The following is a 27,314-nucleotide window of genomic DNA, read 5'->3' on the forward strand; positions in this document are numbered from 1 at the left end:
GGCCGATCCTCCTCCGCCATCTCCACCTGCCAGTACCCGGACGCGAGATCGAGAGTGGAAAAATATCGCGCTCCGGCGAGGCTGTCAAAAGTGTTGTCGATGCGGGGTATGGGGAAGGCGTCGCCGAGCGTGACTGCGTTCAATTTACGGTAATCGACGCAGAACCGGGTTGACCCATCCTTTTTCGTTACTAGTACCACCGGGGCTGACCAGGGGCTCGTCGAGGGCTGAATTATGTTATCGCGAAGCATATCCCCAACCGCCTCTTTGATCTGGGTGCGTTCGGGTGCGCCCACTCGGTACGCAGGGAGTTTGATGGGTCGGGCTGCACCGGTGTCAATTTGGTGCTTAACAAGGTCGGTCCGACCCATGTCCGAGTCGTGTTCGCTGAACACGTCGGCATACTCCCGCAGTAACTCGCGCAGCCGATCGGCCTCTCCCTTAGGTAAATCCGCCCATGGTACATGTAACGCGTCGAGCAGGGGAACGACCTCGGCTCGGGGAGTCGGGCCGACTCGCCAGGCCAGGTCCTGGTCACCCTCAGGATGACCGGGGTCCCCAGCCCAGAGTGCGAACACCGAGTCGTATCGAAGGGGAGGCCTGCGCTACCCCTTTTGGGCTGCCACCACGCGGTGCGAGCTAGGTACCTGAGTAGCTTGTCTGCAGCTAGCGCGTCAATGACCTCCTTCGCGAACTCTGGACGGGCGATCCGGGTTAGTGATCGCACGTCCTCGGCGTAGTGTCGGAAGTCCTCGCCGGGTTGGCGACGGCGCGCCTCTAAGGCCGTCTTTGCCCGTATCGCGTTGCGCGTGCCGAAACGCAGGTCTAATCTACGCATTAGTTCTTCTAGTTGGGTTTGCGCGCTTTCGGGTAGTGCCTCTACAAAGTCGGCTGCCCACCGATCTAGGTTCAACGTAAGTTGTCGTAACGCCTGCGCGTCCGACCAGCCATTAAGCTCTTTAGCCCCTATGATATTGCGGGAAAACGCTTTCCATGTAGGGGTCCCCTGGCCGGTGAACACATGCCTTACCTTTGCGTGGAGTAGTTCGCCACTTTCCCGTGAAGATGTGAGGGTTCATCCCACTTCTGACACCAAATTGTTGGGGCCGCTGGTCCCCGAAGTCCCTCCCTGCTCCGTGCCTATGGTAGGGGCTCCGCCGTTCGCCGACCCCTCGCTACTCTGCGAGCAGCTGCTGCCGTCGCTGGGCTCATCACCCGACGGCTCCCCTCCCTGGTCCGTCCCTCCGCGAGCTCATGTGAGAGGCATAGCTCGCCGCCCGCTCTCGTTCACCTGCAAACGCTGTGTTGTCTCTCCACCAATCACGCACTCTAAACGGGGGTCAGGGGTCGGAGGGCGAATGACGATGCCCTCACACCGCGCGAGTCTCTGCGGCGAAAGACGGAGCGGGTACCTGGGAACGTACCGACCCCTTCCCCCACGCTACGAGCGCACACACCTGCACACACGCGACACCCACTCGTGTGCCGCTCTACGCAGCGCTCCCACGTGGCGAGCCGCTGTGTACACAGCACCACACACGTTCCCACTTCTCAGCGAGATCACACGGGACACGATCGGCTATTAATGATTTATTGGTTGCTACCTGGGACTGGTTGTTGAGTCAGTATGAATCGACGAGGCTGGCCTATTCTACTACCCCTGGACCTATTCCCAATTTATCGGCTATGATCGTACTTCACCTTCTTACTCACTGCGAGGTGCCCACGGCGGTCCGTTGATCCCGTACTCGCAGCGTACCTCGATGCGTCTCACGGACGTTCGGGTCGCTGGACTGGAGAGCGTCTTCTCGCCTGGTGCTGGAGTAAGAGGGCGATCTCCCCTTTGCGCCCCCTTTTTATTCTCCCTACATAAAAGGGATGCGGCTCCGAGCGTGGTGGCGGCCCCCTCCCAGTTTTTCTTTAACAATGGGCGCGTGCCCGTCAGCACGCGTACGGCGGTTCCGGGCGCCCTTGCTATGCTAATCAGATGCGCTGCGTGTTGCGGCGTTTATTCTAATTAATCCCTTTCTCATGCATGGCGCCTTGGTCTTGCGCACTATGCAGCGGCGTCCATCACCACGGCCTGCTGTGGAAGTTAAGCGCGGAGCCTCCGCATGTCTCCACCACCTGCCCCATCACTTGCGCACTATGCGCCCGAGTCGCCTCTCTGATTATTTGCAATTCCAGCCCTATCCTTTAACTTCCCTAACAATGGCACCTACGCACTCGAGCCCGCTTTGGCACGCTAAACTATGCCGCCCCGTCCATCCTCTGCCTGTCTCGTCGACCCGTGGGGGTGTGTGTGGGGGGATGCGTTTCAACCGCGGTGGCCGAATGCCCTTTGCCGCGACCATACCATCTTAAGGCCGGTCGCAGCGCCGTGGTGCAAAGTAGCGTCGGGGGAGGTCGTCCAATTCCCTGGTCGCTGGAAACCGTGAAAGTTAATCCCGATAAGGGTTTCTCGGATAAAAACCGGTCGGTCAGGTGACCTCCCCTCGGAGCTCTATGGGGGGGGGGGGGGAAATACGTGCGGGTGTGTTCATGTGAGGTGAGGTGAGGGGGACGCGGGGTCGGCTCCGTCGCTTGGTGGTGGCGAGGTCGTAGATGGGGCGCCTGCTGAAAGGCTTCGTGGCGGCGGCATCACACTTGGCCGGCACCTCCGACCGCACGTTGAACAGCTTGGCGCAGCTGCAGTCTGAGGTCTCGGAGCCGCCGGACCGGCAGTCGTCGATGGTCTCCTCCCGGAGTCCCGTGGTCACGGTGTAATGCGTGCATTTGTAGTATTTGTGATCAAAAGTACTGCACTGTTATTTGGTTCTTTCGGTATGAAAGGTGCTTGTGTGAGCGCCAGGGGTGGCTGGTCAAAGGCCATCTCAACTAACATGTCAACTCATCTTATCTCAACATACCTCATGCTAACTCAGCTCTCTTACCTCGCCCTAAACTCAGCACACCATCCTACTAACCCACCATCTCACGCACCCATCGATTCACTCACCGACCATATCACTCACTCACCATCTCACTCACATTGTGTCACTTTTACACTCACCCACTCACTGATTTAATTACTCACCATCTCACGCACCCACTTACTCTCATTTGGCTAAAACAAAATAACCTCGTGTAGTTGTCCATACACCATTTAATAAAAAGCCACATTGTAACAAAGCGTTCATTCCTGCATTTACCACAAACCACCAACACATGAAACCACTTTTAACATCTAAACCACAACCTTGAGAAATCACCCTAATACAGGGCATTCCATTGAGAGATACCCCAACTGATTTTGCGAATGAACTCCGTCTTACTCTTCCCAACAGCGATGGCTACGTAATCTCGGAGCTGTGGGAGATGACAAGACTGTAGAGGTATTCACAAAATCCCAGTACAGCCTTAGCACACTTCTGCTGAGGCGAGTGTTGTTAGCAAGTAGCACCTATAAAGCCTGGCACGGCACACGAGGAGTGGGGGTGGGTGGGCAGTACCATGCGCGGCCGCCTTTGTCTCCCTTTAACATCATCAAAGCAAAGGTCGTCCAACAAACACCATTGGATCAGCCAACCACCCCCAGACTATCCATGTCAATGGAGAGGCCCTTGAATATGTGAAGTGTTTCCGTCTTGACACGCCTCCTTATCTTCCCCATTCTGCTGTGTGTGAGCATATTCCAGGGTTATTGTTAAATGCGTTGATGAATCGTGGGTTAAGTTTGTCTCATTTGAGCAGGAGAAGTGATAGATGTGTCGAGGTACACCACCATCGGCTGTGCCGTTTAAATTAACGACAAATCGGCATTTCCTGTCTTTAACATGGCATTGTATCCTCGTCAAAAGCCTTTTGAAACTCTTGACCATGATATTCTACTCACAAGACACAGTCAACTCAAATTGTCAGACAGTACGATAAAATGATTTCAGATATACATTTCAGACCGTTATCAAAAAGGTACATCGTGGTAACATCTCGTCCACACATTTTTTTTATAACAAGGTACGGTGGCTACGGTGATGCTGCGTATACATCAGCTACTAATCTAACACTTAACAGACTAAACCCCATTTATCATTCTGATCTTCGATTTGTATTGGATGTACCATGTAGCACCCACTAATTTGACCTCGACTTCAAATCCAATCTCACATCACTTAATGCAAAACGAAATCTACATTGGGCCCTGTTCATCCATAAAACCCCTATTGGCAAATCTGTGCTTTAATTAGCTAAATCATAAAGCGCATTGTCAAACCAAAGAAACCTAAGACGTACATCTAATTGCCTGTGAACTATCCCAACAATGAGAATTGGAATGGGTGACAAGGCCTTGGCTGTTGCAGCATCAACGTTTTGGAACAACATTGTTTCCTCCCTTAACATCATAAATCTTCCTGCAATAAATGTTCTGAAGCAGAAGATTCATGATGTACAAAGCCTCATTTGCGAATGTGATTGGAACGTTGATCCATACTGTTGTATGTGTTGGGTTATGAAATTTTGATAAAAATAATAAAAATTAATAATTTTCCGAAAAATGCGCAAATCGCATTAATTATGTTAATGATGTATTATCATGCATAAATTATGATAATGCATGTAATCATATGCATAAATTATGATAATCGTGGAGGTAATCGTAGTAATTTATGCGGATGCTTGCGATTATGTTAATGTGAGCAGTTGTGATAATTAAGCTCAGCTTCGTTTATCCAGTGTTATATCAATCAGGATAACATGATTATCATCGATTAAACGTTTACCGATTATCCTAGTGTGTGTTATGATATTTTAGGTCTCCATTTTCATATCTCATCGCAGGCAACAGCTCTTATGAATAAGATAGTTTTGCATGCACTTGGAAAGAAGCACTCGAACAGTTGGTGTTAAGCAATTTATTCTAACAAGCATGTGACATTCTATCATGCAGGTCAAACATGCGTCAATAATTCATGAATAACCAAACTTATGCATTTGCGATATTATGCATTCGATTAATATGAATAACTAAAATTCTTATGCATTTGCGATATTATGCATTCGATTAATATGAATAACTAAAATTCTTATGCAATTACGAGATTATGCATTTGACTAAAATGAATGAATAAACACTTATGCATTTGCGAGACTGTGCATTTAACTAAATTGAATAACTCAAAACTCTTATGCATTTAACGAACTGAATGACTTAAAACCCTCCTAACAATTGTAACCTCTACCTTTCCACCAGGCATCTCATTAGTTCGTTTTTGTATCGATCACAATCGGCAACTGGCCGAGTTTGAAAACAAGCATGACACACTTCATTTTGCGGTAATAAAAAGCACTTATTGTATCCAAGAGGCGAAAGTATATGTCAATAGATTCGTCGGCAAGTATAAAATCCTTTTAACGGAATGTTTGATATAATGGTGGGTGAGGGCGTGGGTGTATGGGAGAGCGAATCTGGCTCTGTTTTACTTAATGCTTCGGCGAGACTCTATGACAAAGGGAACTGGTTTGACAAGATATTCTCTCTCTGTGTACGGTCAATTCGTAATGAGGATTTCGAGTTTGCCTCGACGAGTCTATTGATCGCCTATGTGATGAGCGGAACAAGGGAAAGGCGCGGAAAACAACCTCACTCTTATAACCGACGGACTCTTAATCACTCGATGGGCCGCGATTCCTCATGGCCAGCTGATGGTTCATGTGGTTGATAATCAGTCTTCTGATAATTGACTAGGGTTGATACGATGGTAAGGACGAAATAGATAGTCTCACAGGTGAGTGGGGCGTCGATGCGTGCGTGTGTGTGGGTCTATTGGTGGGGGAAGTTGTGGGTACGAACGACTTTCGGAGAAGGACCCTCTGGCTTTGCGCTGCTGCGGTGAGTGGCTTGCTTTCCGACTCCTCCCTCGGCTGACCCCGTATGATGATTGACGGCGCGGCCGCGCTCGTTTGCGTGGTCAGGCGATGCACCTCGGCGTGGCGACACGGCAAGGGAGCTGGGCTCGTACACTCGTGTGCGGCAGGCGATGCACCTCGGCGTGGTGACACGGCAAGGGAGCTGGGCTCGTACACTCGTGTGCGGCAGGCGAGCACCTCGGCGTGGTGACACGGCAAGGGGGTTGAGTCTCGCGTACTCGTTTGCGGCAGGCGATGCGCCTCGGCACCCCGCGAACCTCGTCCTTCTGGATGACGAAAAGCTTCTTCGTTGGCGGAGACGAGAAGAGATGGAGCCGAAGCCCTGGAGATCTGTGGTGGGGCCAGAGGCCCTGACGATCTGAGTTGAATGGATTTTTCCCCGGCTTATATTGAGAAAATCCACTCAGTCTTCCCGAGTCGTTTGAAGGCCGTCATATATCTTTCTGTGGGTTGAACACATCTGCGTCCGTGTGTTTCGTGTGTCGTGTGCGTGTTTATTAGTAAAGACACAGCTGTGTAACCATTCTGAGAGGAGGGGTGGGGAATGCTATTTGCTTGCGTGTGCAAATCTTGCTGTCCGTGCTGCGGAGAGACGAAGACGGCCGTGTTTTAACTCAAACGTGGGCACCCTCTCCTCTCTCCGCGTCTCTTGCGAGGGAAAACAAACAAAACAGAGCGAGAAGAAGCAGACACACTCGCGTCCCCTCCTCACGACCTTTCCTAACCCTCCAAGCATTCATGGGCCATCTGTTTGTGCTGCGGGGAGACAAGGGCGGCCGTGTTTAACTCAAAACTTGAGCACCCTCTCCTCTCTCTGCGTCTCTTGCGAGAGAAAACAACAATGTCAGCACAAACCCCCCCCCCCTTGTGACCTTTTTGCTCCCTCCTTGCTCGCCAGACCCCGCTGGAAGACAAAGGTGGCTGAGGAGATGTTTGTAATACATTTATGTGGTCCTGTGTGTTACATTTATTCTTGAATTATATTCTATGAGTTCCTTCGGTCTTAGTATCGTGGTAATCATTCGTCTATGTTTAATGAATATTCGTAATGATTCTCGTCATATTATTATTTTGGGCTTCGCCAAGTTTAGTTCTCCAGAGATTGGTTTTTATTCTGAGTTATTTTTTTTATGTCCTGAGGTTAAGTGTACTATGTTTCCACTTAAGCTTTCTGGAATTCGTACTCTTTATTTTTTTTTTTGGAAGGTCGTGTAGGTAGGAAACATATAATAATAGTAAAAATATTATTGTTTGTTGGTGAATTATCTTTGTTAAGTTTCTACTTTTCGGTAAGGTAAACGTTAAGAAAACGCGAAGTTTCAACCGTTATTTACTCTGCACCTTATCTGTACATCTCCAGATGTCTTGGGAGGTTTAGTCCATACATCTTTTGTCCATCTGGATGTCTATGACCTTTCTGTGACCGACTTCTTACCAGTTTAATGGCCGTTTCACAGATTCCTGGCGTGCTTGTAGTGGGTTGTTCTCATTATTTCATTAAAAAGTGTATATAGATATAATAAAAAGAGAAATATATATATATTTTTCTTAATATTAATAACGGAAAACAGGGCATAGATACAACAATCCGCCCTTTTAAAAATTATCAGTGGTTGATTCGGCCACTGGCGAATTTTTAAACAAAGTAAATGCCCTGTTTTTTTTTTTTATAAATCCATCAGCCGCCCTCACTCTCGGCGGTTATTCTTACAACGCGCGCGTGCGTATTACAATGTTAACATGGTTATATTTGAAATAAGCTAAGAAAAGTAAGGAAGAGGGAGGAAAAACAAAGGTACCTTCTACTGGTTATGTTTCTTAGGGGTTGCGGTTACCATGGCTTCTGTCAGTTGACATGCCCTCCCCCTTCCCTATTCTTTTTTTTTTTTTTTTTTTTTTTTATTAGGCCTTGATTCCTCCTTTGTTCCTGGGCTCGAACGGTATGTGCTTTGTGCCTGCGATTAGTCTTTTAAGCTTGGCATTCATCTTGGACACGTGGTATGCTAGGGTTAGGATAGCCATGGCTAGTATGATCATTCCAGTTGCTCCGGTGATCCCCAGTCCCATCTGTTGATTCCGCTGGTGTCCGAATTCATCGGTTGCCCAGGTGAGGTCAGTTACGTTAATTTTTGAATCACTGATGGCTAATCTCACGGTGTGGAATTCTTTGCTGTTTAGTAGGTTCGACAGGGCGTTGCTTATTTAAAACTTGTGGCTCCTGAATATGTTTACTGTTTCTACATCTGCTTGATGTAGGCCTTTGTCTAAATTATATAATACTTTATCCCCTATGTGTACGAATGTTCCTTTTGGTACCGTGACTAGCACGACAGGGCTTGGTATCGGAACTTTCATGGTGACGGAATGTCGATCGGTGGAAATGGTTGCTGTATCCAGAGGCGTGCTGACTAGCCACTGGGCATCAGCTTGCAGGTCTCTCTGAGGCTTTGGGTCGCCAGGCCGCACATTATTTTAGCTGTATTGATTAGGAAGGGTTTGCCTGGACAGAGCCAATGGGCGTCTTTCATTATTTGGCACATGGTTAGGTCGGGTACTAGGTATTTAAGGGGGCTTTCTTCTTGGTAGGCTATTACGGAGGGTGTCTCCATCTTGGAGTAAATGTCATTTCTCCATGTACCCACGTTTAATACTGTTCGTAATCGGTATACCTGTTCGGGTTTGACTAGTGGCAAGTTTATCAGGAACGCCAGTTGTCTGGTTTGGGGGTTCACATATATAGGTGTGGCTGTACCCATGTTAAATGCAATTTGTACTTGTGTTGGGCTGATTCTTTCTAGGGAGGCTGTTTGTAGCACGTTTTGTATCAGCGTCGGAGTTACCAGATACGAGGGAATTTGACCTTGGATTAGATCACTGATGCTTCCGCTGATGCTACGCAACATGTCTTGGATTACCCATTGGATTGGTTGTCGAAGATTGCCATCGTCGTATAGATCTCGGAGTGTACGCCCCAGATCTTGAATGGTTAAGTTCAACATGGCTGAATGTAGGTTGACCAGAACTATGGTGTCTCTAAGGGTGGAACCCATTTCGATTAAGTTTTTTTCTTGGTGACGGATTTGTCGGCGGATTTGATGCATATTGAGTTGTAGGTTTTCGATGCCTTGCGTGAGGTGTCCAATTTTCACGGCGTTGGATATAGATACTCCTAATGTGATTAAGGAGCTAAAGCCGGACAGGACTCCGAAGGCCACTCCCAGGCCGATCGATCTCTTGGTCCGTGTGGTGTTGAACGTGGCGGGGGGAAGTATCATGGTTCTCTGTAATTGCTCCAGGATCGTTCTGATATTCAGTTCGCTGTATTTTAGGAAGCCATGGTACCAAATTAGGGTTTCTGCGGTGGCCGAGGATGGGAACTTCCCGAAATGTCTCTCTACTGCCATGTCAGGGTCTAATGTAACATAGACTTGTTGGGTTACTGTTTTCGTTTCGGTTACTAGGAAACCGGAAGAATCTCTCAGCATCACCCCGGATTCTGGTCCTGGCTTGAGTAGGTCTTGGCTGCCTTCTAGCTTGGCGATGCACGTTAGCAGGATCGTGAGCAGGAGGGCTGCCATTTCCTGGAAAACATTTATACGTTGTTTTAATGTGATATCCCCACTCCTTAGTTTCTTCCCCCCTTTTATTGTACCGTTACATCTACTTCTCTGGTTCCATCTGCACAGGGTACAACTTGATTTGGTTGATGTGTACCCACTTGTATTGCTGCTCCCTCCCTGTCTTTGTAATTTTTAATTGGTACACGACTGGGGATATTTTGTCAACAATCTCGTATGGTCCTGTCCAGGAAGGGAGGAATTTCCTGCATTTTTGTTTTCTTTTCTCGTAATTGAGGTACAACACCTGATCTCCTAGCTGATATTCTGCATGGCTAGCTTTTTGGTCGTAGTATACTTTGCTCCCTTGAGCCTCGGCTTGCAATTTGTCTCTGACCATCGCGAACGTGTTCTGTAGGTGGCTGTTCAATCCGGTTATGTATTCCGTCGGTGTCATTGCCGTCGTGACTTCGTCCTCCGCTGGAACGTATAGCAGGTGTACTGGAAGGGTCATCTGTCTTCCGGTCATGATCTCGAAGGGTGTCCTGCCTGTCGCCCGGTTGGGGGTGGCTCTAATGGCCATCAATACTAGGGGTAGTTTTGTGTCCCAGTCGCGTCCGGTAGTGGACACATATTTTTTTAGGAGGCTCACAATGGTCCTGTTGGCTCTTTCCACCTGTCCTGAGGATTGTGGGTGGTATGCGACATGTAGTTGTCTTTTTACTCCCAATGTCTTCCACACTTCTGCAATTACATCGGCTGTGAAGTGGCTTCCTTTGTCAGAATCGATGGTTGACGGTAGGCCCCATCTACTGAATATCTGGTTGACCAGTAGGGTAGCTGTCGTCTCCGTTGGGGGCTGGTAAGCACTCCACCCACTTGGAAAAGGCACAGGTTACAGTCAGCATGTATTTGTTTCCTTTGGTTGATCTGTTGACAGGTCCTATCCAGTCGATTTGTAGGTTAGACCAAGGGAAGTCTGTTCCCCTTTTCTGTAGGGGTGCTCGGTGTTGTGAGTTCGTTGGCTGGTATTTGCAACACACGAGGCAGTTGGACACATGCTTGTGTACGTCTTCACCCATTTTGGGCCAGTAGGCCACCTGTCGCAACATCTGTCCTGTGTTCATCTCGCACCGATATCCGCTACATGGTTCATCGTGGGCGTGTTGTAGCATTGTGTCCCGATATTGCGAAGGAACTACCCATCTGGTGTTTCCGTCTTTTTCGTTTGTGTATACCAGTAGCCCTTTCCGCATTGAAAATCTTCTGACTTGGTTATGCATGGACTCGAGTTCCTTGTTGTTGTTCAGGTTGTCTGTCGTGATTGGTTTTCCTGTCGGATCCTGGATATGGTCGGCTAGCGTCTTTATTGTTTTGTCCTCTTGTTGCATCCTGATCAGGTCTTCGGGAGGCTGTGTATTGCTCAAGTGAGCTCTGGTCCCAGTTTCTGCTGAGTTATTTCCGCTTCTTGTGACCAACCCTATAACGACAGAGTCCGAGTTCGTCGCCTCTTCTAGTCTGTTAGGTTTGGGTTGGTCTTCTAGCTTCCATGGGGTGCCTTCCAGGCTTCCTAGTTTTGCTAGGGCGTCTGCTCGGTCGTTCCCCGCCTTCTCCTGGCCTGGTATCTTGGAGTGCCCTTTTACTTTCCTCCAAAATATCTTCATGTCGTTCTGCTGGATCATAGTGTCTATGGCCTCGAACAGTTCTCGATGGTGGATTGGTCTATTCCTATGGTTCTTCATGCCATTTTTTTTCCATATGGGTAGGTGGTTTAGGAAGCTGTATTGTACGTAGTCAGAATCGGTGCACACCACCATGGTCTGTATCTTGTTATCGGCTGCCATTTGGAGGGCAATGTGTACCCCAGCCAGCTCTGCATACTGGTTTGACTTCGGTCCCAGCTGGAACCCCTCTTGGATGCCTGTGAGTGGTCCGGATTCCCACATGATTCCTGTTCCAGCGTGGAGCTTGTTTTCTTTCATTATGGCGCATCCATCGATGTACACCCTTGGTATGTTGGCACATGTTTCTTTGTCAAAGGGAAGGTGCCAGCTGTCCTCGGGAGGTACCCCTACGTCATGTGCTCCTACGCTGTCTAGGGTGCAATCATGTAGATCGGCAAGTCCTTGGGCTACTGGGCTTTTCTTATTTTTCGCGCATTTTACTGTGATTGGTAAACCTTGGAGGGTCAGTGTCCAATTGGCTATTCGGCTGCTGGTCACGCGGCCCTCTCGAATCTTCTTGCTGTTGAGATATGCTAAGGATTCATGATTTGTTTCCATCTTTTCCCCATTCAACAAGTTCCGAAAATGTTGTATAGCCCAGATGTTTCCGAATATTGCCTTCTCACATTCGGAGAACTTTGTCTCTACTCCCCGGAGTGCTTTACTGGCATAGGCAATAATTTGTTTCCCTGCCTCTGGTCTCTGGTACAGTACTGAGCTGATACTGTGGTCTGAGTAGGCAGTCTCTAGGTAGTATTCCTTTCCTTTCTCGGGATAGGCTAGGCAGGATGCTCTTGTGATCTGTTGTTTCAATTCTTTTTCTGCAGCTTCCTGTTCTGGTCCCCACTCCCATGGCTCGTCCTTTTGTAGTAGTTTGACTAAGGGTCGAGTGATCCCTACATAGTCGTCCACGAACTGTCGGAGGTAGTTGCAGATTCCCAAGAAACTCCGGAGGGTCGGGATTGTGTTGGGCGACTTGAGTGTGAGGAGGGCTTCAATTCTGTTTGTTTGGGGTAGTAATCCCTCAGTGCCAATCTGAAACCCAAAATAGTCAACCTTTTTCGTGCCCATTGCCCTTTTTGTATTGATATTTTTGCTCCTGCTTCCTTTAATTGTTCAAGGGTATGTTGGAGGCTCTTGAGATGTTCTTGCCATGAGGAGTCCTTGACTAGTATGTCGTCGACGTAGACGATGGTGCCTCGCTCTTTTGCGTCGCCCATCGCCTTGAGTAGGAATATGTTGAAGTCTGCAGGTGAGTTCGAGTATCCGAACGGGCAGCGATTCCAAGTATACTGTATTCCGTCGAAGGTGAAGGCCAACTTGTATTGATCGGTTTCTTTTACTGGCATGGTCCAGAAGCCATTTGCTAGGTCCATTGTGGTGAGTACCTTTGCGCCTTTTATTTGGTTGAGACCGTGGTCGATTTCTGCCATTGGCCATCGAGATAGGGGAACTGTTTTATTGAGTTGCCGGTAGTCGATGGTGAGTCTCTATTTTCCCGTGGGTTTTAGTACTGGCCAAATGGGCGAGTTGTAGGTCGAGTTGCATTCCCGGATTATGTTCTTTTTGAGTAGGTTCTCCAGGGTTTCTTGGATCGATTCATAGGCGGCCAGTGGAATCTTGTATTGTTTCACGTATACCGCTGGTGCTCCCTCCAGTGTGAGAATGGATACCACATGTAGGTCGGTTTTGCCACAATCATAGGAGTCTTCGGAGAACAGGGAGTTGTATTTTTGGAGCAGTTTTCGTAGCTCGTCTCGTTGAGTGTCGTTCTCTAGGGCGTCTGCAGCTTCAATTTGTTGTTCTATTTGTTCTTCTATTGTGAGGACTCTTTTCTCTTGGTTTGGATCTAGGGCCTTCATGGTTTCGGGCGGCTCAGTTTGGTGTTTTCCTTGCGTTAGTGGTGGTTGGATCGCCGTTGCTTCACTCGAAGGGGATGAGCTCTTGCCCTTGGGCTCTCCCTTTGTTTCCTGTTCACCTGTTTGGCCACTAGTGGGCTGTCGATATTCTCTGGAGTGATGGTCCTTCGGAAAAACCGGCCGTAGGTCGGCTTCATTAAGGTCCTTTCCCCGTTCATTGGTTATCAGTTGAGTGTTACGTATTTCAGCCGGAATCTTATTTTTGTCCTTGATTGTCGGTGGCAGGTCGTTGAGTTCTTGTGCTAGCACTTGGGTTCCCGTGGGGCTTCGTTCTTCTTCTTCGTCCTCTGGATCTCTATGCCATTCCGGTATTGATTGTGCCCAGATTTGTTGGGACCCAAGGTTCACAATGGGTTTTAGCCGATTCAGTAGTTCGATCCCAATAATCAGCTCTTTTCCTGGGTATTGTACGACATATGTTGATCCCGTTGAACGTGAGCTTCATCATGACTTTGCCCAAAGGTCGCATGTGGGTCCCTTCGCATTCGTTTTTCCGCTGGAGGGCAGTCTGGAGTTCACCAAATAGGTGATCGGAAATCATTGATATTTCTGTTCCGGTGTCACACAGGCCCTGGCTGGTCAGAGTGTCTTGCAGTCTTACTTCCAGGTGGACTCGTCCGCCCGGTCCTACGGGAATTAGTTCTCCCAGATAGTGACCTCTGCCCTCGGGTATCACCTCAGTGGCTGCTTCGGGGTTTCTTGAGCTTCCGATGTTCACTTGGGCTATATTTGCGTTGGGTGCGTCCTCTTCCTGCGTGTGTTCTGTTGATGTTCTTGCCTTTGTTGTTTGCATGGGAGTCTTCCTATTCTCTAGGGGTTCCCTTTCCATCCGGATGTGGTGAGCATATCGATTCCAGTTGGTTGGTGGTGGTCTATGCTCTATGGCTAGTGGAGACGGCAGTGGGAGGCGGTATGGTAATTGGTTTGGTGGGCGTCGGCCTCCCCAGGGTGTGGGCGGTCCATCATTCGCTCTCCACCCCCCGTGGTTGTTCCAGGATTCGCTTGTGTCGGCATTCCCTGGTGGTGGTTGTCGCGGGTGCCAGCTTACTCTTGCCTCGTCCCTAGATCCATTGTTCAGTGGGTGGCCGGTGGGTGTTGGTCTTTGTCGGTTTGGCGCCCTCTCCTGGGGTTTTCCATGTTCGTCCCGTGTGATGCTGCTGTTGTTTTCAGGGGGTTCGCTTCCCTCGAGGTCGAGGTGTTCTTTATCCTTGGTGACGATATGTGCTTTGACTATGTTGGTTGTCCTCCTGCCGTTCACCCAGGCCGTGTGGGCCTTGCTTTCTATCTGGCGTAGGGAGGCCGTTTCGGGGTCTAACATCATTCCTACTATTCTCATGATTTCTGGCCTCAGTGATTGGAAGAACATCACTTTTAATATTTTCCTTTCTTCCTGGGCGTTGTCTACATCGCCTGCGTAATATGCTCTCTTGAGTCGGAGGAGATAATCTCGTGGGTCTTCGTCTGCACGTTGCGTCATTAGTTTTGCCGCGTTCAACCCTTCAGATAGAGTGGAATATTCTCCAAATCTTTTAATTACTGCCTGGCTTAATTGTTTGAAATCGTTCTTGACTCTGTGTGGCAAGGAGGCTACCCATGGTCTGGCATGTTCATGTAAGCTTCTTGACAATAAGCATGCTTTTTCCTCTGACTTACCCAGACCCCGGATCTTAGCCTCCTGTCTTACAATAGCAATGTGAATGTGTATATCTCGATTCTTGTTCTGTGGATCAAAATAGGGAATCCTCACGAGCGCTTTGTCCATTAGCTTGAGGGTTTTACTGTTGAAAGAGTGTTGGTCATCATCGGTGGCGTCGGTTTCCGAGGAGTGCTCACTCGAGTCGTCTCTGCTATCACTGCTATCGCGTTTCCTTTGTCTGTGTCGTGGTTTCGCTTTATCTGACGAGTCGTGTCTGTCTCTTGGCTTGTTCCTGTGTTTCTTATGTTGGTCTCGTGACCCGTGTCTCTGTGTTGGCGTGCGTGGTCTTCTTGATTCATGCCTGTGTGGTGAGCGTTTTTGAGCTCGGCCTTCACGCCGTCCACCATGGGTGTGGTGTCTGTTCGGCGAGGCGCTTATATTCCGATGTCCTAGCCTGGTATTTGATTTATGTTGGTGTCGTGCGTCGTGACTGTCGTAATCACTGTGGCTGTCATCTGTGGTGCGGGTCGGTTTTTTTTTTGTGGGTTTTGCGTGGCATGTGTCTCTCTGGTGAGCTGTCTGCACTATCTGGTTGGTCATGCTTGCGTTGTGCGCGTCCCTCTCGCGAGTGATCCCTGTTGGTGGTTCTACGTCGGTCGTGTGTGCGCGTCGCGTGTGTTTCTGGCGAGCTGTCTGTACTACCCGGTTGGTCATATTTGCACAGTGTGCGTCTTTGTGGTGAGTGATCTCTGTGGTTGGTTCTACGTTGGTCGTGTGTACGTGTCGCGTGTGTTTCTGGCGAGCGGTCTGCACTACCCGGTTGGTCATATTTGCGCAGTGTGCGTCTTTGTGGTGAGTGATCTCTGTGGGTGGTTCTACGTTGGTCGTGTGTACGTGTCGCGTGTGTTTCTGGCGAGCTGTCTGCACTACCCGGTTGGTCATATTTGCGCAGTGTGCGTCTTTGTGGTGAGTGATCTCTGTGGGTGGTTCTACGTTGGTCGTGTGTACGTGTCGCGTGTGTTTCTGGCGAGCTGTCTGCACTACCCGGTTGGTCATATTTGCGCAGTGTGCGTCTTTGTGGTGAGTGCTCCCTGTCTTCGTGTTGCTCGTGTTCCTTTTTTTCTGTTTTTATTTGTACTGCATATCCTGCCAATTTTTTTTTTTTTTTTTCCTTTCCCTCCAGCTTCGGGGTCGTCAGACTCAATTTGTTTTGTCTGTGTCTCTCCCTCCCTTCTCTCGAATTGTGAGGGGTATTCTTTGTGACGGATATTTTGATCGATACCCATACATTTTGTGTGATCTGTCCCAGGATTGCACCCCCGTGGGTCGAAGTGTGACAGGCTGGTGATCCCGCTTGTGTGCTGTGTGTCAACATTTGTGGTTTTTGCCAATGTCTCTAGGTAGTGTACCTGCTCATCCAGGAGGGCTTGGAGGTGTTCTACCTCGTTTTGCACGCTCCGTCTTTCAATTTTTTCCCTTTCATATCTTTCCTCATTCCAGGCTCTTTCTCGGTCTGTTTGTCGGAGGAGATACGAGTCTAATCTTGCTATTTCCGCAATTTTCACATCATGTTCGCTTTTGGCACATTTTATCAAATCCTTCAGAAGTATTGCCCGGTGTATCTTAATGTCGTCAATACAGCTCCCTTCCCATACGTCTCTATGCCTATCCTGCTCTGTGGCAGTCCGGCCTGTGCGTTGCAGCACAATTTCCCGATAATCTTCCTCTAGTGAGTCCATCGTCCCTCGGGAGGGCTGATCCCCGTTATTGGGGTCACTCATTTGGGTGCCAGTCTTAGAACCTTGTGAGTCGGATTCCGTTTTCGTGGACTCGAGAATTTATCTTAGCCTTAACATTTCTCATGTGGCGTCAGCTGCCCTGATATTCCTTTTCAGAGTACTTATAAAACAATTGTATCAGAAAATGTAGTCAGTTTGACTCGAGTTATTCTGTTATTTTCCGATTCAGAGTGCGTATCTCTAACACAATTGATCACAGGATGCAATCGGTTTGATACGATATTATCTTAATTCCACTGTCTCTGTTTCAACCTGCTATTCTGGGTTTTAACCTTAGAGGGCGTTTTTTTTTGTTTTACGCCCGTTTACAATCACCATGCAATGTTCGATCCCGATATTCCGGTTAACACGGAGTGATTCATTCCATCATCCATGCAAAATACTGTCTGCGAGAGATCCCGGACGAGCCACCGATTATGTTGTATGTGTTGGGTTATGAAATTTTGATAAAAATAATAAAAATTAAGAATTTTCCAAAAAATGCGCAAATCGCATTAATTATGTTAATGATGTATTAACATGCATAAATTATGATAATGCATGTAATCATATGCATAAATTATGATAATCGCGGAGATAATCATAGTAATTTATGCGGATGCTTGCGATTATGTTAATGTGAGCAGTTGTGATAATTAAGCTCAGCTTCGTTTATCCAGTGTTATATCAATCAGGATAACACGATTATCATCGATTAAACGTTTACCGATTATCCTAGTGTGTGTTATGATATTGTAGGTCTCCATTTTCATATCTCATCGCAGGCAACAGCTCTTATGAATAAGATAGTTTTGCATGCACTTGGAAAGAAGCACTCGAACAGTTGGTGTTAAGCAATTTATTCTAACAAGCATGTGACATTCTATCATGCAGGTCAAACATGCGTCAATAATTCATGAATAACCAAACTCTTATGCATTTGCGATATTATGCATTCGATTAATATGAATAACTAAAATTCTTATGCATTTGCGATATTATGCATTCGATTAATATGAATAACTAAAATTCTTATGCAATTACGAGATTATGCATTTGACTAAAATGAATGAATAAACACTTATGCATTTGCGAGACTGTGCATTTAACTAAATTTAATAACTCAAAACTCTTATGCATTTAACGAACTGAATGACTAAAAACCCTCCTAACAATTGTAACCTCTACCTTTCCACCAGGCATCTCATTAGTTCGTTTTTGTATCGATCACAATCGGCAACTGGCCGAGTTTGAAAACAAGCATGACACACTTCATTTTGCGGTAATAAAAAGCACTTAATTTGGAGCTTTCGTGACTGCAGGAATTATTCTTTGGTTCTTTCGGTTAAGTCACGTCTAAAAATAAAATAATGAATTAAAATAATAGCGACGTTTCGATTGCAACACAAGCAATCATCATCAGGCATAAAAGAAATAGCAATAAAAATCTAACTAGAAAACTATAGACAGACATAAGCAGACAGACATCACAAGGACACACAGAGAGAGGACACATATCGGCACAGAGAGAGGGGTCGTTTCTGTGACGGTCCCTTAAATATAGAGAGGGGGGGCGGGGACGGAGAGAGGGAGGGGGCAGAGAAAATTAGCATATCAATGAGTGTACGGCAACGTGTTGCTGCTGCGCAAGTAAGATGACGACGTGGCACGGCACACAAGCTGGAAAATTACGAGAAAGGCACACTAAAATTAAATAACCTCGCAAAATATCGAAATGTGATGTAATACAACACAGAGAGTAAATAACCTCGCAAAATATCGAAATGTGATGTAATACAACTCTCTGTGTTGTATTACATCACATTTCGATATTTTGCGAGGTTATTTAATTTTAGTGTGCCTTTCTCGTAATTTTCAAGCTTGTGTGCCGTGCCACGTCGTCATCTTACTTGCGCAGCAGCAACACGTTGCCGTACACTCATTGATATGCTAATTTTCTCTGCCCCCTCCCTCTCTCCGTCCCCGCCCCCCCTCTCTATATTTAAGGGACCGTCACCGAAACGACCCCTCTCTCTGTGCCGATATGTGTCCTCTCTCTGTGTGTCCTTGTGATGTCTGTCTGCTTATGTCTGTCTATAGTTTTCAAGTTAGATTTTTATTGCTATTTCTTTTATGCCTGATGATGATTGCTTGTGTTGCAATCGAAACGTCGCTATTATTTTAATTTATTATTTTATTTTTAGACGTGACTTAACCGAAAGAACCAAAGAATAAAAAGCACTTATTGTATCCAAGAGGCGAAAGTATATGTCAATAGATTCGTCGGCAAGTATAAAATCCTTTTAACGGAATGTTTGATATAATGGTGGGTGAGGGCGTGGGTGTATGGGAGAGCGAATCTGGCTCTGTTTTACTTAATGCTTCGGCGAGACTCTGACAAAGGGAACTGGTTTGACAAGATATTCTCTCTCTGTGTACGGTCAATTCGTAATGAGGATTTCGAGTTTGCCTCGACGAGTCTATTGATCGCCTATGTGATGAGCGGAACAAGGGAAAGGTGCGGAAAACAACCTCACTCTTATAACCGACGGACTCTTAATCACTCGATGGGCCGCGATTCCTCATGGCCAGCTGATGGTTCATGTGGTTGATAATCAGTCTTCTGATAATAGACTAGGGTTGATACGATGGTAAGGACGAAATAGATAGTCTCACAGGTGAGTGGGGCGTCGATGCGTGCGTGAGTGTGGGTCTATTGGTGGGGGAAGTTGTGGGTACGAACGACTTTCAGAGAAGGACCCTCTGGCTTTGCGCTGCTGCGGTGAGCGGCTTGCTTTCCGACTCCTCCCTCGGCTGACCCCGTACGATGATTGACGGCGCGGCCGCGCTCGTTTGCGTGGTCAGGCGATGCACCTCGGCGTGGCGACACGGCAAGGGAGCTGGGCTCGTACACTCGTGTGCGGCAGGCGATGCACCTCGGCGTGGTGACACGGCAAGGGAGCTGGGCTCGTACACTCGTGTGCGGCAGGCGAGCACCTCGGCGTGGTGACACGGCAAGGGGGTTGAGTCTCGCGTACTCGTTTGCGGCAGGCGATGCGCCTCGGCACCCCGCGAACCTCGTCCTTCTGGATGACGAAAAGCTTCTTCGTTGGCGGTGACGAGAAGAGATGGAGCCGAAGCCCTGGAGATATGTGGTGGGGCCAGAGGCCCTGACGATCTGAGTTGAATTGATTTTTCCCCGGCTTATATTGAGAAAATCCACTCAGTCTTCCCGAGTCGTTTGAAGGCCGTCATATATCTTTCTGTGGGTTGAACACATCTGCGTCCGTGTGTTTCGTGTGTCGTGTGCGTGTTTATTAGTAAAGACACAGCTGTGTAACCATTCTGAGAGGAGGGGTGGGGAATGCTATTTGCTTGCGTGTGCAAATCTTGCTGTCCGTGCTGCGGAGAGACGAAGACGGCCGTGTTTTAACTCAAACGTGGGCACCCTCTCCTCTCTCCGCGTCTCTTGCGAGGGAAAACAAACAAAACAGAGCGAGAAGAAGCAGACACCCTCGCGTCCCCTCCTCACGACCTTTCCTAACCCTCCAAGCATTCATGGGCCATCTGTTTGTGCTGCGGGGAGACAAGGGCGGCCGTGTTTAACTCAAAACTTGAGCACCCTCTCCTCTCTCTGCGTCTCTTGCGAGAGAAAACAACAATGTCAGCACAAACCCCCCCCCCCTTGTGACCTTTTTGCTCCCTCCTTGCTCGCCAGACCCCGCTGGAAGACAAAGGTGGCTGAGGAGATGTTTGTAATACATTTATGTGGTCCTGTGTGTTACATTTATTCTTGAATTATATTCTATGAGTTCCTTCGGTCTTAGTATCGTGGTAATCATTCGTCTATGTTTAATGAATATTCGTAATGATTCTCGTCATATTATTATTTTGGGCTTCGCCAAGTTTAGTTCTCCAGAGATTGGTTTTTATTCTGAGTTATTTTTTTATGTCCTGAGGTTAAGTGTACTATGTTTCCACTTAAGCTTTCTGGAATTCGTACTCTTTATTTTTTTTTGGAAGGTCGTGTAGGTAGGAAGCATATAATAATAGTAAAAATATTATTGTTTGTTGGTTAATTATCTTTGTTAAGTTTCTACTTTTCGGTAAGGTAAACGTTAAGAAAACGCGAAGTTTCAACCGTTATTTACTCTGCACCTTATCTGTACATCTCCAGATGTCTTGGGAGGTTTAGTCCATACATCTTTTGTCCATCTGGATGTCTATGACCTTTCTGTGACCGACTTCTTACCAGTTTAATGGCCGTTTCACAGATTCCTGGCATGCTTGTAGTGGGTTGTTCTCATTATTTAATTAAAAAGTGTATATAGATATAATAAAAAGAGAAATATATATATATTTTTCTTAATATTAATAACGGAAAACAGGGCATAGATACAACAATACCCACGTATCGATAGTTAAATATTCATGTGCAGTTGTATCCAGGGACTGCCGTGTTGTCTTGGTGTGATCTGGGACTGTTGTTACTGCCTTTCTCACGCTAGCATTTAGTTTTGAAAATCGGTAGGAAGTAATATACGATTGCAATTTGTAGTTACAAACTTAATTTAATTAGTATTTATCTAGTTTCAGTGATTTGCACACCTTACCTATATTTTACACCCCTATCCGTTGTTTGGACTGTGTTATTATAACTTTCTGACCCACCCCTACTGGACATCTTTGAAAAATATCTTAATAAATCATTGGATTCCTCGAGTTTAAAGATGTTGATTCAGATTCTATGTATGTATGTATGTTTAACTTATTTCGCACTGTACATAGCCAACCGTGCTAATCGGAGGTGCAGGGTGATGACAACAAACGAAAGAGAACCATCAGTTCTAAAGATATTAGTTTTCAATGTTCGAGTGTTGGTGATCCAGACGCTAAAATTCCTGCCCTTTTAGAATGCATGTCTGAAGCAAAACTGGCTGCATTTAAACCTGGGCAAGACAGAGTACAAGATAGTTGGCTCAAAGCAGCGTCTGAGAGCGTGTCAGGGCCACATCGATCCTCCACTGATTAGCAGAGCTCGCCCTCTCCGTGTGTCCAAAGTACGCAACCTCGATCAGAGCTTGACCGTGCGCTCACAGCTCATAGCTACGTTCAGACACTGGCAGAGCCAGTAAGGGAGTGGGGTGGCACGTGCCCCCACAATGATCCTATCGAAATCCATAATTTAGATCTAATCATTGGGGTTTATTAGTAATAAATCAGCATTTTGCGACCCCCACTGCCACTGTGTAGCATATTATTAGGTGCCAGGGACTCTATAAGATGACAGTACAATAGTCTTAGTCCATAACTGGTAATAAGTAACGGCAAAGCAGTTATACGTGACTCAGAATTGTGCGCAATTGCGTATACAGTACACGACTTCCCTGAAGGCATTCACCTTCAGCGAGCGCGATGCCGATCACACACGGTTCGAATTCGGCCCTCGATCGATGGCTGTGCCATCGAATAAAAAGCAAGGGACAAGTCCTTACTAACAACTCCTATAATTTTTCATTGCTGGAGGGGTTGCCCCCCCACCTGAAAATCCTGGCTCTGCCATTGCGTTCAGAGTAGAGGGTTGTGCCTGCTCCTCTCTGCCCCAGACCTGTAATCATTAGTTCATGCCTTTGTCTCAACACGCCTGGATTATTTATGCAGAGCTTCCACTTGGATTGGTGCAGAGGCTCCAGTTAGTGCAGAATGCAGCTGCCCGGATGATCCGGCGGGTTATCCGCTTTGAACACATTACGCCCTGCGCAGCTTGTAGCCGCTACTGGTCCGCTTCCGTGACGACAAACCCAGGAACCGTGGTGGGGTGGTTAACCGGGAGGAGTGGGCTGTCGGTGTTGTCTGTGGAAGTCGTCGTTACGTCACGTTGGACGCCGCGACGGGTGGCCCTGGGTAGACGAGATCCCCCCCCAACACGTGGACACGACTGTGAGTTGGGTGTACAGACGCTGTCTTCCCCCATGCAATATTGGGAGTTTGTTCGGGGCGCTGTTTTTTTCCGGTTCCGTCTGTAACATGGTGGTGGTTGTTGTTTGTTTTTTCCGCTAATTTATCTTCGCTTCGTTATTGTTCCCTGTGCTCACGTTGTCGTTTTTGTTATTTTGGAGATCCCCCCCAGCCCCAGGTCGCTCTTGCAAATGAGACTCCTGTCTTGGTCTCTCGAGTTCTACACCCGGTTACAGACGATACACTTGAACTCACTCACTCAATCATTTACCCACTCACCTACCCTCTCGATCACTAACTTACCCTCTGACCCACTCAGCCACTCACTCATCCACCATCTCACTCACCCATACACTCAATCGTTCACTCATTAATCTACTCACTCACGCACTCAATCATTTATACACTCGCCATCTCACTAACTCAAACAATCCACATATCCACTCACCCATGCACTCACTCACCCACCAACCATCTCCCAAGTCTACTCACCCACCATCTCACCCAATCAACCATGCACTCACTCAATCATTCAGTCACCCACCATCTCTGTCACTTATCTACTTACTCATCTACTCACTCACCCAAGCACTCACTCCGCATTCCACTCTTACACATGAGACTCTTATCCTGTTGTCTTGAGTTATTGCCCCCGTTAAACACAATAAACAAAAATTACAGCCCGAATTACAAAGACGTTACCATGATGATGGTGGTAGTGGTGGTAATAATGGTAAAATGGTGATGATGGAAGTGGTGTTGATCATGGTAGTAATGATGGTAGTGATGGTGATGATTATGGTGGTGATGGTTGTGATAATTATATTAAGACTGGTGATGGTGATAATCGTGGTGGTGATGTATGCGGTAATGCTGCTGCTGCTGCTGATGATGATGGTAGTGGTGGTGGTGGTGATGATGACAGTGGTGGTGGTAATGATGGTGATGAGGGATATGGTGGTAATGGTCGTGATAAAGGCGACGGTGGGAATGATGGTGATGGTGGTTTTCACGGTGAGGATGATAGTGATGATGATGGTGGTGATGGTGGATTCGATAATGGTGATGATTATGGCAGTTTTTGTGGTGTTGATGTTGATTATCGTAATGCTGGTGATGATTGTGATGATGGTGGTAAGAAGGGTGATGGTGATGTGTGTACTGATAGTGATGATGATAATGATGGTGGTGATCATGGTGGTGGAAATGATGATGGTGGTACTGATAGTAGTGGTGTTAGTCGTGGCATTGATGGTGATGAGCGTGATGGATGTGGTGATGATGCTGAAAGTAATGATTATGATGACGGTGATGGACTTGATAATGATGATGATTATTGTGGTATTGATAGTGATAATGATGATGGTGGTGCTTGATGGTGGTGATGGTGGTGATTGTGGTAGTGGTGATGTTGGGGATAATGATTTTGATGATGATGTTGCTGGTGATAGTGATGATGATGGGGATGATGATGATGCTGATAGTGACGATGGTGATGGTGATTATTATGGTTTTAGTGGTGTTGATAGTAATGATGATGGTGATGGTGGTTGATAGTGGTGGTGGTGATGGTGATAATGACGGTGATGATATTGGTGATGCAATTGGTAATGATGATGGCGATGATGGTGGTAGTGATGACTATGGTGATTATGACACCCTCTCTACCCCTACATCATATTCTCTCCTCTCTGCAACCGTCTCCTCACCATCACCCTCATCGCTCACCCGCCACCTTCCCTCACCTTTCTCTCCATGCTCCCCTCACCCTCACTTTACCTCACCCTCCGTTCCAACTTCCCCTCACTTTCACTTTCACTTCACCCTCTCCTCACCATCCCACTCTGCTCCATTTATTGGATTTCTGTCTTGGTTTCTTGGGATTCTACCTCTCTTCATCCTCAGGATGCACGACTCAGATCCACAAACTTCAATGGTTCTTTAAAATACCCCACCCACATCCCAGGGTAGAGAGGCTGCAAGAATCTCTGCCGAACCTCGTGGATCACCTCCATGGAGTCGGCGCGGTAAAACGCCAGGAGCCCCCCCTCCCAGTGCAGGTGAAGCCCGATTCTGCGGGGGGAGGGGGCCCCCCTCACCGACAGTGCAGTCTCCACTCCACCATGAACCACTGAGAAGCTGTCGTGACGTTTCTCTAAACACCAGGATGCGTCGCTCCCTCCCAGCAGCTGTGCATCACGATCCCCTTTCGGGATGATCTTCCCGTATGCGACTCCAATCCGACACAGCCGCGCACCATCCACGTCCACCTCCCAGTAGTGGTGGCCCGACGAGAAGCTCTCACAGCACAGGGCTTGTGCATTATAATCAAACCGGTGAGGGTGATCGGGGCGACCCTGGGAGGCATCGGTCCACGTCATCGTCCTGAGATCCGAGGAGATCTGGAGGTAGTTATGAGCTGAGTTTTTGTCAAGAGTCGGTGAGCGTCCATCTGTGACAACAGCGATAACAACATCACTACAGAACACCGTCATCACCATTATCCACCACCATCAACATCACCAACCATCATATTCACCATCAACAATAACAACAACATAAACATCACCATCACCAACCATCCTCGCCATCAATATCAATAACAACATAAACATCACCATCACCATAACAATATAAACATCAACAGCATCACTATCGCAATAAGCAACATCACAACCATCACCACCACTATCACCATCACTACGGCCATCACCACTATCCCCATCACCACCATCTTCATCACTATCACCAACATCACTAACATGACCAAGATCATAACCATCGCAACAACCATCAAAACCACCATCACTACCATGATCACCATAACCAATACCATCACGACTACCATCAGCGCCATCAGCAAAACCATCACAACGTTCACCACCTATATTATCACCACGACCATCACTGACATCACCACGACCAACACCATCACCAATGCTATCACCATTCCAATCACTCACATCACTAACATCATCATTGCCACCATCATCACGACCACTATCACCATCATTATGACCATTACCATCATCAGGAACTCATTTGAGGATGAAACTGCTTAGCAGAGGCCCAGGACTTAATCAGATATCACCTGCCACTGATGTTAGCCATGGCGGGTGTTGTCTTGACAAATTAATAAAAATAATAAAAATGTAATGAAGATTGGAAAAATGCATAATTATCCGAAAGTATGCTAATTTATCGAATTATTATGGTAATTAGGGAGATCAGCATATTAACGTATGCCAATGTATGCGATTATGCTAATGTATGCAGTTCTGATAATTATTCTTAGCTTCGTTGTCTAGGGTCGTATTATTAATCGGGACAATACAATTATTGTAAGAAGTTATGCAAGTGTGATGAAATTATGCTACATTAAGCTCGGCTTCGTTGTCTAGGGTTGTATTATCAATCGGGACAATACAATTATTGTATGAAGTTATGCAAGTGTGATGCAATTATGCTAAATTAAGCTCGGCTTCGTTGTCTAGGGTTGTATTATCAATCAGGATAATACAATTATTCTCGCTTTAACATTTACTGATTATGTCTTAGTATGTTTATGTTAGGTCTCCAAATTCAAATCTCACCGCAGGATACAGTTCTCATGATTTGTGATTTAGCATTGTTATAACCACGTATTTCTTAGGGTTTATTTAACCTTTGTTTTCTGTCTGTATCTAGGAATTTGTGCTGTTTTACTTGAGTCATATTTTGATGTCCTGAGGTTAGAACAATATGTGAGGTAAATGGGAGTTAAATAAGGTACTTATTAAATCAAGGCCACCAACGTAACTGCAGTCTGATTTTTAATCTGGGTGAGTGTGTTGGTGGTTTTTGATGCCGACTTAATCTTTGTCGCTAAGTTCTGAATTTTTAACCGTTGTATTAAGAGAATCGAAAACAATAAAAAAAATTATCATAGCGCTTAGTACTCTGCATTTTGTCGAGGGGGCCTTTTGAAGTTGTGATGAGATCTCCCCAGAATCTCATTAGAAAACTTCCCCCTCTCTTTCCTTTGTACCAAGGTTTTTTAAAATTACCTTTTATGGTTTATCTCCGGCTGCCTGATTTTGAGTGTGAGGCGCAGCTGCTCGTGGGGGGTGAGGGTGGTTGTTACATTTTTTGTTTGTGCCTTATGCTACACCCCGATTAATTATTTTAAAAAATATATTGGCAGAATTATTCTTAGTGTAAATTTTTGGGAAAAGGCCTATATATACAACACGGGTAATCAAACCCAGGTAACTGGGTTCAAAATGCAGTGTGCTAACCACTATGCCACCACTCCCCCCACGAAGAAATGCACAGACACATTCACAAGCACACACTCCATCTCAACATCACAAATACCTCTGACTCTTCATGCTGATCATTTACCCAAGAACACCACACTGAGTCTCATGGCTCTGTTTTGTAGGGTCCTGCATTTGGATATGAACAAAGACTAAGATCCCCTGTGTAGCCTTCACAGACTATTGGGACAAGTGATGACCGTAAAGGTCTATGATGGCTGGCATGGCACACGAGGTGGGTGGCCAGCACCACGCCCGACCACCTTTGTCTCCCTAGTGGTGATGTTTACACATAACACCAGGTAATAATTTGAGGCTGAGTCGCCCTCGTGCACACACACACGGTGATAATTTATTGTGAAGATGGCCCCATCACCCATGATTCACACTGCAGAACTCACACAGGCGTTTGACTGCAGTTGTCTCCAGGACTTTAAGCGAGGCAATTTTCTCTTGGCTAGGAGCTGAGGGTGGAGCTGCTGTAACCCTCCCTGTCCTGTGAAAGCAGAACAGACATGGCCACTGTCTCACGCAGAG

The 27,314-nt window shown here is 47.0% G+C and overlaps 2 protein-coding genes across 2 annotated transcripts in view; one reads left to right on the forward strand and one right to left on the reverse strand.

Annotated features, from left to right (window-relative positions):
- LOC144737446 (E3 ubiquitin/ISG15 ligase TRIM25-like) overlaps nt 1-27,314 on the forward strand; it is a 227,628-nt gene that overhangs the window by 106,696 nt on the left and 93,618 nt on the right. The gene's annotated exons all lie outside the window — the stretch shown is intronic.
- The window catches only part of LOC144737456 (E3 ubiquitin/ISG15 ligase TRIM25-like), a 63,102-nt gene continuing 59,147 nt past the window's right edge, over nt 23,360-27,314 (reverse strand). Inside the window, exons 4-5 of the mRNA XM_078620171.1 lie at nt 27,179-27,273; nt 23,360-24,931 (exon numbers count right to left, since the gene is read on the reverse strand). Coding sequence (XP_078476297.1) covers nt 24,381-24,931; nt 27,179-27,273 — 646 coding nt within the window. The 3' untranslated portion in view covers nt 23,360-24,380. The remainder of the gene's footprint in view (nt 24,932-27,178; nt 27,274-27,314) is intronic.

Source organism: Lampetra planeri, chromosome 69 (assembly GCF_965212315.1).
Source record: "Lampetra planeri chromosome 69, kcLamPlan1.2.h2, whole genome shotgun sequence".
In the NCBI taxonomy this organism is placed as follows: domain Eukaryota; kingdom Metazoa; phylum Chordata; class Hyperoartia; order Petromyzontiformes; family Petromyzontidae; genus Lampetra; species Lampetra planeri.